The 13,338-nt window shown below is 40.9% G+C and overlaps 1 protein-coding gene across 3 annotated transcripts in view; it reads left to right on the top strand.

Annotated features, from left to right (window-relative positions):
* The first annotated feature begins 2,193 nt into the window (after positions 1 to 2,193).
* Positions 2,194 to 13,338, top strand: part of CHUK (component of inhibitor of nuclear factor kappa B kinase complex) — a 51,285-nt gene continuing 40,140 nt past the window's right edge. For all 3 annotated transcript variants that reach the window (XM_045853735.1, XM_045853736.1, XM_045853734.1), the window contains exons 1-5: positions 2,194 to 2,361; positions 7,605 to 7,699; positions 9,766 to 9,880; positions 10,763 to 10,832; positions 11,625 to 11,713. In XM_045853735.1, coding sequence (XP_045709691.1) covers positions 2,257 to 2,361; positions 7,605 to 7,699; positions 9,766 to 9,880; positions 10,763 to 10,832; positions 11,625 to 11,713 — 474 coding nt within the window. In that variant the 5' untranslated portion in view covers positions 2,194 to 2,256. The remainder of the gene's footprint in view (positions 2,362 to 7,604; positions 7,700 to 9,765; positions 9,881 to 10,762; positions 10,833 to 11,624; positions 11,714 to 13,338) is intronic.

Here is a 13,338-nt window from a genome sequence, read left to right as displayed (position 1 = left end):
GGGTTTGGGGGATTGTCAGGGTATTGGCCATAGGTGAAATTATGAGAATGAATGAAAATAAGATAGAGTGAATACAGTCATAAGCCAAAGATGACTCTTTTGGAAATAGAGTGATCATGCATGTATATGGAGGAGCAGAAAGAGACATCACGGGAGAATGCCATATCTTGGAAGCCAAAAGAAAAATAATTGCTCCTACATATTGGGCACTTGTGGCCCAGACACTTATTTCATTTAATCCTCACAAAATATCTATGAGGTAGGCATTGCTACCTCCATTTTACACATGAAAAAACAGACTGGCAAACTTAAAGATTATGGAGCCTGGGGTCGACCAGCCCAGATTTAAAAAAAAAACAAACTATGCAATGTTCATGTGAATGGGGAGCAATGAGAAACAACCAGTTTCCTGCAAAGGTGGCCATACAGAGTCAGCCAGTCATCAGAATCCTGAGGTCTTCAGCATGTCTCCAAGAGAGAATTAGATTTCAGTCCCATCTGTGGAGGTCAGACACTCGAGCACTAGCTATGCTGTACACCCTAGCAAGTGAGGGCTTCTTCATACTATTAGTATAATCCGCGTGCCAATCATCACTGCAGTCTGCCCAGCTCTAAGGGATGTGTTCTTGGAGGTACTGTTTACAATCACCTCCAAGTCTGACACTCCAGTTCCATGGTATGGGAAACCAGAATTTCCAATACTGCACACATTACCAGTGACCTATAGCATGACTCGCTTTTTATCATGCATGGTTAACAATCTGATTGCAGTATTCAAGGAGGTGACAATAGATGTATTTGCTCTGCCAAGAGCAGGTACAGTGCTTTCAAAGCAGCCAGAGACATTGCTGTGGTGCAGACACTATCGATTTTTAAACGGCTTACATGTTACATCTGAGGTGGCACAGTGTTAGTAGGAATTCCGAGTACTGACTTCACAACCTGAGCTGGTCCAAGTTCTCACAATCTCAAAGGAGACGCCAATGAATCTGCTTAACGAGACTGACACACTTCTTCAGAGAATTTGATTCCGTGGTGATTGAGGAGATCCCCCAATTCTGATGAAAATGTATGACTGACTCAAAGGGAAACCAGGTGAGCTGGTTCCCCTGTGCTAGGCAATCTGCCACTGGAATTACTTTAAAAAAAAAATATTTTCAGAGAGGAGAAGGGAGGGAAGTAAGAGAGAAAGAGAAACATCGATGTGCGAGAGAAACATCAGTTGATTGCCTCTGGCAAACTCCAAACCTGAGCCCCACCCCTGCCTCCTGAAAACCAGGACTGTGCCCTGAGGGAATCAGCACCGACCAGCCGGCTGACGCTCAATCCACTGAGCCACACCAGCCAAGGCTGGAAGCACTTGATGTATCAACAGTATTCCCCAAGCTTGCCTCCGTAGCCCTGCATCACCCATGAGACGATTCCCATAATGAGGAAACCCGTAACTAGGTTTCCCCATCGCCAGTGCGATGAGATAGGAAACTAGCTTTCCTACCACGCTGGCAAACCCATAACTCGACCACTTGTCAGCAAGCTCTGAAACTTTTGGGGAAAAGCTCCTGAAGTCTGGGGGAACATTACTTACTCTTGAACAGCATCACATCCTTGAGTCGTTTGGGAAAATAGGGGATGTCCTGAAACAGGTGTATAGGAAGTCAAACAAAAGAAGAGCTGAGCCTGACTCGTCCATGGAAGATGATTAATCACTTAAGGGGAAAAAAAGTGAACTATGAAGGCCAATTAATGCATCAGTGGGCCTGTTAGCGCAGGATTCTTTCTAGTTCTTTACATTCTGCAATATTTAAATCATTGATGGCCTTTGGCAGTGCCAGCTCAGTGGGTGGTGAGGTTGGCGCGTAGATGGTAGAGGTCTGGAGGTGAGGTGGAGATAGGGGTGGAGACGTTTGAAGCTTAGAGAAGACCAATACGGGACAGACCGGTTTTGAAAGTGATCTGGAGAGAATGTGCGGCCTGGGGAGATCTTTCATTTTTGAAGGCTGGAAAAAACATGTGAGTTCTCAGCTAGGAAAATGCCCACGGTACTTTGCAGATTGAAAGCGCCCTCCTTCTTTTCCCCCACCTTCGCGGCCACTGGGCCACTGCGGCCCCCAGGGAAAACTTGGGGCGGGGCTTTTCCTGGGACAGTCATCGGAAGTGACGCATCCGTATCGCGAGAAGAAAGACGCGCGATCCTCGACGGCCCGGAACCGGCCTTGGGTCGGTGGTGGAACTTGAGAACGCTTGCCCTCCCGCCCAATGGAGCGGCCCCCGGGGCTGCGGCCGGGCGAGGGCGGGCCCTGGGAAATGCGTGAGCGCCTGGGCACCGGCGGCTTCGGGAACGTCTGCCTGTACCAGCATCGGGTGAGGCGGGGCGCGAGGGGGAGCGGTGCTGGGTGTTTGTCGGAGCGCCTGTGGAGTACAGCGACTGTCAGTCTGTGAAACACTGTTGGTGAGATCGTGGGCAGTATTGTGGACCAGTGAGCCTCTGTGTATGTGCGTGTGTGTATGTGTGTGTCTGAGAGAGCGAGAGAGATCCTGGCAATCGAGGTCCTAGGTCAGTGTGTGTGAGATAGAGTTATTAAGGAGAACTAGTATTATGTCAAGATGTGACAAAGTGTTCACCGAGTGTGACAGTGCCTGTGTGACCCAGTGAATGTAGAGTGTCAGGGGGTGTGAAGCAGGTGCACATCAGAGTGTGTATTGTGAGTACGAGTGGGTGAGAAAATGGGCTGAAGAGGGGGCTTCCTGTTGGAATCTGTGTGTACTTGTGTGTGCTTCGAAACCATGTGATGTCAATGGGGCTGGGGTAGGCAGCGACGGTTTAGTGGTGGGTCTGCTGCTAAGCTTTTGGAAACGTTGGAGAGGCTTTGGATTTGGGAATTGGTTCCAGGTAGGAAACAGTATGAAGATCCGCTGTTGAAAATGATCATGGCTTCACAAGGGAAGGAGATAGATGGGGTGTGGGTGTCGGGCGGGGGTGAGGTCCTCTAGTCTTGGAAGACAGCTAACATCCTACTCAGGAATTTTGTGTAGGTTTAATTAAAAATGTTTAAATAGTGTAGTGGAAGTTAATAATGTTAACTTATTAACTTAAATGTTTGAGCTATGCACTCCTTTATATAAATGCTATGAACCCTTTCCCCAGGAAAATTCACGGAGGCACATCCTTGCAACCTCATGCATTGCCATTTGAGGAAGTTCTTGCTTTCTTGAAGGATGCTCACCGACCTTTTTTAGATGTATGGACTCTGGACCAATAACCCCTGCAGTATAGCCTTTGTTTTGGCATCTGTAAAATGGCTGTAATAATGTATATGAGTCTGTTTGACAATTAAATAAGATCATGTGTGTAGCTAAGTACAATACCTGGTCCCAGGGGTGTCCAACCTGTGGCCTGCAGGCCACATGTGACTCAGGATGGCTATGAATGCAGCCCAACAGAAAATCGTACGTTTACTTAAAACATGATGAGATTTTTTTTGTGATTACATGTCGCAGTGTATCTAATGCGTCACCCAAGACAACTCTTCTTCCACTGTGGCCCAGAGATGCCAAAAGGTTGGACACCCCTGGTCCAACCTGGTAAGATCCAACCAGGACCTGATCCTGGCCCATAGTAAGCCCTCAGATGTTAGCTCCTGCTGTTGCTGTGTTGTTGGTATTATCATCATCATTAATTGATTTTAAAAAAGGAAATGCCAAGATAAAAGTGATGTTCTTGTAAGAATTTTTTGTGAAAGATAAATCTGAGTGGTAAACATAGGGGACAAGGTGAACAGTTAAGATAATACTAAAATGCTTGCAATTGGCCTGTGAATTGAGAAGTGAATTCAAGAGGACAAATCATGATTTGCTGTCTCAAGATATACAGGTGTGGGTAGAGAGCCCATAATATAGGGTGGGAGGTAGGGGAGATGGGATTGTACCTGGAATAGGCATGTTTGTGTGGCAATTAACAATGACTAACATCACTGATAGAACTGAGGAAATTTGTGAGGTAGATTTTCAGATAGAGCATAGGAGGAAATCTTGGACAGAAGGAGAATGGAAGGTGAGGACTAAGGCATTAAGTACTTTGACTGCCAGACAAATAGTAAATTTAGTAATTCTCACCATCAGAGAGGACAGAAAATCTCTCTAAAGAGAAAGAGGGGGAGCCGAATACTTCCAGCAGATGTTGCCTGTGCCTTTTTATCTAAGCCTGACCATCAGCCTGGTCATAAGAACAAAAAGTATGCATGCTGGCATGCTTTTGTGACTTTTCTTGGTCCTTGGCTGGGGATGCATGAGTATATCACTTTTAAAAAACTGTGGTAAGATATATATGTATATGTATATGTATGTGTATATATATGTATATAAAATTTACCATTTTAACCATTTTGAGTGTACAGCTCAGTGGCATTTAGTCTATTCACATTGTCATGCAACCATCACCATTCATTTCCAGAACGTTTTCATCTTCTGAAACTGAAACTCTATACCCATTAAACAGTAACTCCTCATTTCCTCTTCCCAGGAGCCTCTGTCAACCACTGTTCTACTTTCTGTTTCTATCAAATTTATCACTTTTTAAATGGAAGAGGTTTGGGTTCTCTAAAATCTCAGAACTCTTTCAGGAGCTTTCCAGGTATCCAGAGTGGACTTCCCCAAGACTGGGACGTTTGACAGCTGGACCCATACTGAGAAGAGAAGAAATACCCTTGTCATAAGACTTGGAGAGAGCATCCTTACTCTTCCAAGCCTGACTTGGTGTTTGCATTTACAGCCTTCAAGATCCTTGTGTTTTAGTGGAAGGCATGTCCCAATATTTCATTTACACCTCTTTAGTCATAATGAGGAAGAGAAAAGGACATGAGGTGGTTTATTTAGCTGGTTACTATGCTGGGGGTTGATGGTCCCAAGTCAACGAAAACAGTATTTTCTGTGGTCAAGGAGATTTCAAGTCTAGTGGGAGAGGTACACACAGAAACACTTTCTTTTTTTTTTTAAGATTTGATTTATTTATTTTTAGAGAGAGGGGGAGGGAGGGAGAAAGAAAGGGAGAGAAACATCACTGTGTGGTTGCCTCTTGCACACCCTCTATGGGACCTGGCCTGCAACCCAGGCATGTGCCCTGATTGGGAATCAAACCGGCAACCTTTTGGTTTGCAGGCCAGCACTCAATCCACTGAGCCACACCAGCAGGGCACAGAAACATTTTTAAGTATAATCTGGTAACCTATTAATGATTGTATTTCTAAAGTAAGGTGGAAGCATGGCAAAATAACCAAAAAACTCTTCCTAGAGGACAGGGTAACACTTCTCTAAGTGTGTTCTCTAATCCAGTGAAACATTTTTAAAAAAGGATACTATGGTCAAATACATTGGGTAAATGCTGCATACATAACCTTCTTTCATTTGAAGAGTCATAACCCACATTAGCATAATAAAAGCTCTGAGAACTCCTATAGTAAAGAAACTAATTGAACTTAATATTTTTTATTGTGGTAAAATATACATAACATTTATCATTTTAATTATTTTTCAAGATTTTATATATTTATTTATTTATTTATTTATTTTTAGATAGAGGGAAAGAGAGAGAGAAAAAGGAGAGAAACATTGGTCAGTTGCCTCTCATATGTGCCCCTACCAGGGACCAAATCCACAACCTAGGCATGTGCCCTGACAGGGAATTGAACCGGCAACCTTTTGCTTTGCTGGATGACACTCAACCAACTGAGCCACACTGGTCAGGGCCATTTTAACTATTTTTAAGTGTACAGTTCTGTGGCATTAAGTACATTTACATTGTTGTATAACCATCACTCTCCATCTCTAGAATGTTCCTTCTTTTAAATCCTCACTTGAGGGTATTGTTATTGATTTTGAGAGAGAGAGAGAGAGAAACATTGATCTGTTGCCTCCAGTACATGCTCTGACCAGGGATTGAACCAGCAACCTAGGTATGTGCCCTCACTGGGAATTGAACCTGCAACCTTTTGGTGTATGGGACGACACTCCAACCAACCCAGCTTCCAGGGCTATTGCCGTTTTTTCAACATAGAACTTAAAAAAAATTTTTTTTTGCTGAACATCTACAGGCTTTCCACAGAGCATTCTTTGTGAAAAGGTAGAGTGAGGAAGGCCTTTAGGAGTAGGTAAAATAGAAACTGAGGAGCTGAAGGATCACACAGAATGGGGTCTTTTTGATATAGCTTCCTGCCTTATCACATGAGATTTTGGGTTTAATGTTCATGGATATACCAGATTATTTCCGTGGTGGTAAAAGCTTACTTGGGACCTAACTAAATGAGGTACCTGCTGTAAAACAAAAGAAAGGTCGAAAGGTGTGAGGACTCTGGTTAGACTAGTTTGTAGTCATAGTTCCTTTCTTTTCTGTCTCTATATCTACTCTCTTATCTCTTATCTTCTTCCTCCCACCTTCCATCCCCACTCCATTTAGACTATCCCATACAAATTATGTTTTGCTTCCTCATTTCAGTCAGAATTGGGTAAATTACTAGTCATAGGTGAAATGCGTTAGGTTCATTTTTATAGATATGGAAACAAGTACAATTATTGTAGGATTTTATGTCATTTGAAATGTAAAGAAATCAGGACTAATTTGGAGTTTTTTGTATTAGGTTTGGTCACATTATAACTATTTCTTGCTATTGAGGCCAGGGAGCCCTGAGTTATCCTCTTCATTCTAGTTCTACTAGAGGCTGGTACCTTTGTTAGCTTTCTTGCTCAAAAAGGGGTTTCTTGGGGCTTTTCATAAAGACGACTGCCAAAGCAAAGAAGGAAGGACCTGCTCCTCCCAAAGTTGAAGCCAAGGCAAAGGCTTTGAAGGCAAAGAAAGCAGTGCTAAAACGTGTCCACAGTGACACACACAAAGAAGATCCGCAGGTCAGCCACCTTCCGGAGGCCTAAGACTGTGCGGCTCCTAAGGCAGCCTAAATATCCTCAGAAGAGCGCCCCCAGGAAAAACAAACTTGACCACTATGCTAACATCAGGTTTCCCCTGAGTACCGAGTCAGCCATGAAGAAGATGGAAGACAGCAATACACTTGTGTTCATTGTGGATGTCAGGGCCAACAAGCACCAGATCAAACAGGGTGTGAAGAAGCTCTGTGGCTTTGATGTGGCCAAGGTCAACGCCCTGATCAGGCCTGATGGAGAGAAGGCCTGTGTTCAGCTGGCTCCAGGCTATGATGCTTTGAATGTTGTGAACAAAATTGAGATCATTTAAACCGAATCCAGCTGGCTAATTCTAAACATGAAAATTTTATACTATAAAAAATGAGGGGGGTTATTGGGGAGATAGGGTCTTTGTATTTTCCAGCAGTGTATTATGAGACAGTGTTCTGAAGAGACCTGTTGTTATAGGATTAGCCTCAGTCACTTTTTGTTTGTGTGCTTTGAGGTGTTCAGTCAGTTTAAAAGCATTGGTTCTCGTGGTTTACCTAGCCAAAGCATTGGTTCAGGAGAGCTGTGATAAATGTTCATTGGTAGAGCTAACGAGTTTTGTTTTTGCAGGTTGACATTTCTTTGATAGCAAGTAAATCTGCGCAAGAACCTAATTTATATTTTTTTCTGTTGATTTTCTGTTTTGGTAGGAACTTGATCTCAAAATAGCAATTAAGTCTTGTCGCCTAGAGCTGAGTACCAAAAACAGAGAACGATGGTGCCATGAAATCCAGATCATGAAAAAGTAAGTCCTTGACTTGTTGCCCAAGTCTGCAGCCCATCCTGATGTCATCATGAAGGTGGAGGCTAGGAATCCATTCTTTTTAGCATCTTTCTGGGATTTTATTTTTCTCTTTGTCACTAAGTAGATGTGTTCCATTTCAGATACCAACATCACATTATGATTAATTAGGTTTAGTTTAAAATGTCAGCTAGGTGTTACCAAATTCAGCTCTATGAGGGCCAGATCTGTTTCTTCTGAATCTTGGCCCATGCTCATCTACTTATTTTCTAGTTAAATAGCAGTAACTATGTATTCTCATTTCTAACTTTCACCTACTTTTGTTAAATAGTATATCTAGTGCTTTGTAAAATATTACTCCAACACTCAATTGGCTTAAAACAACAAACATTTAGAATCTCACAGTTTCTGTGGTTTGAGAATTTGGGGATGACTTACCTGGGTGCTTTTAATGCCGATCTCTCCTGAAACATCTCAGAACATTGACTGGAGCTGTAGTCTTTCAGAGGCTTTAGTGGGACACTCATTTAAATGGCCGTTGGCTAGAGGTGTCAGTTTGTCATCTGGACCTTTTTATAGGGAGCTTGAATGTCTTCATGTCATGGCAGCTAGCTTTCTTCAGAGTGAGTGAGCTGAGAGAGAAATCAAGATGAAAACTGATGTATCTTTTATGATCTTTCTTGGAAGTTGTACTCCATCCTTTCTGCCGCATTCTACTTGTTAGAAATGAGACAGTTAGTACAGCCATACTCAAGGGGAGGAGAATTCAGTTTTTTAAAGATGTTATTCATTTATTTTTAGAGAGGATGCAGGAGAAGGGAAAAGATAAGGAGAGAATCATCAGTGTGTAGTTGTCTCGCATGCACCTACCTCCAGCTGGGGACCTGGTCTGCATCCCATGCAGGTGCCCTGACTGGGAATCGAACCGGCAATCCTTCTTTCACAGGCCAGTGCTCAATCAACAGAGGAACACCAGGCAGGGCTATGTTAACCCACAGTGGGAGAATTCAGTTCTTGATGGGAGAAGTGAACATATTTTAAAACCTCCACGGGTAGTGTGCTAAGTGTGTTACAGGTAATTCTTCTGGTTTACACAGCAACCCTGTGTTTAGGTATCATTCCTATTTTATAGATGAATTTATAGGAAGTTGAAGCTGACCGAGTCATAAAATTGGTAGGTGAAGGAGCCTGGCTTTGAAATAAACACTTTTTGACTTCAGTATCTGTTTTCAGTTCACTTTAAAGTTTCTCAAACTTGGCTTTATGGCAGAATCACCAGGAAAGCTTGACAACAATGTAAATTTTCAGGTCCTACATGAGAGATTATGTTTCTGTAGGTCCCTAAGTCCTGGGAATCTACACCAGTTTTGAGATCTACTGCATAGTGATGATGATGATGATGTTTGGGATGGTACATTTTAAGTTTAAAAAGATGTTAGAAAACAATATATAGCATGATGTAGTATTTATTGAGAAGTATATTTGTGCACAGATTAAAAGGTGGAAGGAAATACGCCAAAATTTTAAAAGTATTTACCTCTGGGTAATTCTGTGATTATGGGTGGGGCAGTATGATACAGGCTTTGGAGCAAGACTGCCAGATTTTAATCCTTAATTGACCACCTGCTTGCTGTGTGATCTTATGTTACTTAACCAATTTGTGTTTCAATTTCCTCCTGTGTGATGAGACTTTTAAGCTACATATAGTAGGGTTATTTTAACAAGTAAGTGAGTTAATGTATAGAAGGTGGTTATTGTGTGGCATACAGAAATATAATTGTAGTAATGATGATAGTATTTTTGTTTGTATTTTCTTTTTAAAAATTATTACTTTTTAATTATACAAACAAGAAATTAGAATATTACAAATAATGCCAGCCTTTCTTCTCTAACTGCCCCTCAATTAACTACTATTCCCAACCTAGTCCCTTTTCATTGGGAACTTTTTTTTTTAAATTTGTATTGTTGTTCAAGTACAGTTTTCTGCCTCCCCCTCCCCTACTCCTCCCCACCACCCCAGCCTTCCGGGAAAAATTTTTTTCATTATAATGTTTTCTCTTTTTTGTTAGGTTGAACCACTCCAATGTTGTAAAGGCCTGCGATGTTCCTGAGGAACTGAATTGTTTGATTAACGATGTGCCTCTTCTAGCAATGGAATATTGTTCTGGTGGAGATCTCCGGAAGGTAGTGTGGATGTTTGAGATGATGAGATAGTAAATCATGAACTTTAACAGAGTTTGGGTCACGTTCAATACGATAATCTAGAATCACGGTCATTAAACTGTAGCCTATTAACTGTTTTTATGGCTGCTTTTTTACCACAGCGGCAGCATTGAGTAGTTAGTTGTGACAGACACGATAATGGCCTGGAAAGCCTAAAGTATTTATTTTCTGTCTCTTCACAGGGAACATTCACTGACCCCTGATTTAGACCGTGCGTTCTTTTGTTGGTGGTGGTGTTTGCAGGAGGGGACTGTATTGGTAGCGTTAGATAAAAATACCAATGTGTAATGTGTTTATTAAACAGCTTTTTCGATTATAGTTTACTTTCAATATTATTTTGTTTGGTTTTAGGTGTACAGCATAGTGGTTAGACAGTTGTATACTTTTCGTAGTGATTCCCTAGATATTTCCAGCACCCAACTGGCACAGTACATAGTCATTACAATATTATTGTCTGTATTCCCTATACTTTACATCCCTGTGACTGTTTTGTAACTGCCAATTTTTACTTCTTAATCCTTTCACCTCTTTTTCCAAATCCTCCAACCCCCTCCCCAAAAAGTATTTTTCTGTCTTGCAAATCTGTCCCATCTTATTTTGAATCTGCTATATGGATTTTACACACACACGCACACATACACACACACATGCATGCATGCCTTTTCAACCTTTTTCAATGACAAATACTTTCTCCATTCACCTTGTGTAAGCCTTGTCGTGAAATTTACACATTCTCTGAGTGGACTTGGTAATTTTAAGTTTGACTATTGTCATAAGGTTTAGTGATTAATGTGTGGCTGTTACTGCCCAGCAACATTAAGAGTATACTTTTTTTTCTTTTAGCTACTCAACAAACCAGAAAATTGCTGTGGACTTAAAGAAAGCCAGATACTTTCTTTACTGAGTGATATAGGTATGTAATCAATATGAAAAAACCCATCATAATTTAATGCCCCCTTGGTCTGTAGAAGATTCTGTATACTACTATAAAGCATAGATTTTTAGCCCCTATAAGAAATCGTCAGAAAAATTTAACTGTTATTGTTGGTGCTAAGTTAAACTAGGATATTCTGTTATTTTTTGGTTTTGGCTAGAAGTCAGTTTTTGGCTAATAGATGCTCCAGTTGCTGACCAAAAAAAAGGGGTGGTGGTGTTAAATGACCTGATTTAATTTTATTCTTCTTTCCTCCTTGATTAGTACAGTAGTTTTATTTAACAGTGGCATTGCATCTGCTGAATAGGTTCTCAAGTCAACTGTAAGAGTGAAATCTCTTTTTACTCAGAATAACTCCTGAAAACTCCTTGAAATAATCCTTATGTGGATGCCTGGAGCGAGCTGAAATCCAAGAGTGTGTTTCCCTATGCATGTGGCTTTGCTGCTTTTCCGGGGTCGTGGAGGCCAAAGCCTAGTTGAAGGGGGAGAGAAAGGCTACAAGCATAAATATGGGTTTTTTCTAAAATGTTGTTCCATTTCTTTTTAATGTTAATTCTCTTTCATTAAATAGGCATATATTATTATTCTGCAGTATTTGTTAAATGTTATTGGATTTTCTGTGGAGAAAACTTGAACTGCTGTAATATAAGTTGAGTAGTTATGATAGTCCATGTAAATCTGAACATTAGAGAAGTATAAAATGTGAAGTGAAATTTAAAAAAAAATTCACTGCTTTCTCTTACCTCAAAACGCCTTTTAAATTTTATTTAGGGTCTGGGATCCGATATTTGCATGAAAACAAAATTATACATCGTGACCTAAAGCCAGAAAACATAGTTCTTCAGGATGTTGGTGGAAAGGTAGGTGAAAACTGAAGAAATGCTCCGTGCTGGCTGAACACAGTATCCCTGAGCTGGTCAGTCTGTGCGGTTTGGTGCCCCTCGTAGCGCTCTTCCTTTTTCTGCACAGCCCTCCCTACCCTGAGCTGGTTTTGTGTTTGGTTTTCTGTCTCCTCTGCCAACACGGTAGCTCTGTTGTAGAAGGAGTTGCTTCTGTCTTGTTCACTTCTGTTTTCCCAGCATAATATCTAGCAGAAATAGTAGGCAGTGAGTAAATAATCTGTCCTTATGAAGCACATTAAAAAAAAACCACACATGCATCCTGGGTGTGCTATACTTCAAGGAAAAAAAGTACATTTACTTAAGTATTGGGTTGGCCAAAAAGTATTGGGTTAGCCAAAAAGTTCATTTGATGTTTTGCTTAAGATGGTTTTAGTGGTGCTTAGTTATATTTAACTTCATTTGAAACAATTTTGTTAGATTGTATGGTGACGGCTGTCACATCAGCATGCATTTAAAAAAAATTACCAAAATTGGTGAACTTTTGTGTAGCCATTTTAATATTGAAGTTGGAAGAAAATTTGCAATATTTTCAGTGTACTATACTTTATTATTTCAAGAAAGGTCAAAACTCAAGTGAAATGCAAAAAATGATTTGTGCAATGTATGGAGAAAGTGCTATGAGTGATTGAATGTGTCAAAAGTGGTTTGCAAAGATTCGTGCTGGAGATTTCTTACTGGACGATGCTCCACGGTCGGGTAGACCCATTGAAGTTGATAGCAATGAAATTGAGACTTTAGTTGAGATCAGTCAACATTATACCACACAAGAGATAGCCAACATACTCAGAATATCCAAATCAGTAAACTTATTGGTGGAAATGAAAAATGTGTCTATTTTACAGAAAAAACCATATAGACTTTTTGGCCAACCCCATATATTTTATATTAAAAACAAACCTCATTCTCCTCCACAAAGGTCTTAAGTTCTATATTTAATTAAGATTCAAAACCTTGATTTCTTAGATTCTTAAATGAGTCATCTTGAGAAGAACCAGAAATCATGAATTGACTCCTAAAGTATTTGTTTTTATCAGAATAATTTGAGTGCTTTTCTTGCTTTTAGCACTGAAGTTCCATCCCAACAAAGACATACAGCCCAGACTCTGAACTTTGTGTTGGATTATGTGGTCTTGTGGTTAGTTAAGATGCTGGTCAGTTGGAAGCGATGAAACCTTGATGATGCTTCTTAGGAGGCTTTCATGTGTGCTTAACTTCAACTTCTCTCCCCCTTTTTATATCCAAAGACTTCAGCATATTTCTTTTTATTTATTTATTTTAAAGATTTTATTAATTTATTTTTAGACAGAGGGGTACAGAAAGAAAAAGAGAGGGAGAGAAACATGAGTGTGTGGTTGCCTCTCACGTGCCCCCCCACACTGGGGATCTGGCTTGCTACCCAGGCATGTGCCCTGACCAGGAATTGAACCAGTGACCCTTTGGTTCACAGGCCAGCGCTCAATTCACTGAGCCACACTGGCCAGGGCAACTTCAGGATATTTCTGAAGTCAGATAGGTATTTACTCACATCGATACCCTGTAACAAGATATGCTGCTGCTTCAAATTTGGGAGTCACCTTTACCTT

This window comes from Phyllostomus hastatus, unplaced genomic scaffold, assembly GCF_019186645.2.
Source record: "Phyllostomus hastatus isolate PE091 unplaced genomic scaffold, TTU_PhHast_1.1 phas_scaffold_1066, whole genome shotgun sequence".
NCBI lineage: Eukaryota > Metazoa > Chordata > Mammalia > Chiroptera > Phyllostomidae > Phyllostomus > Phyllostomus hastatus.
The sequence above is the reverse complement of the archived record's forward strand: the minus strand, read 5'-3'. Positions and strand labels throughout refer to the sequence as shown.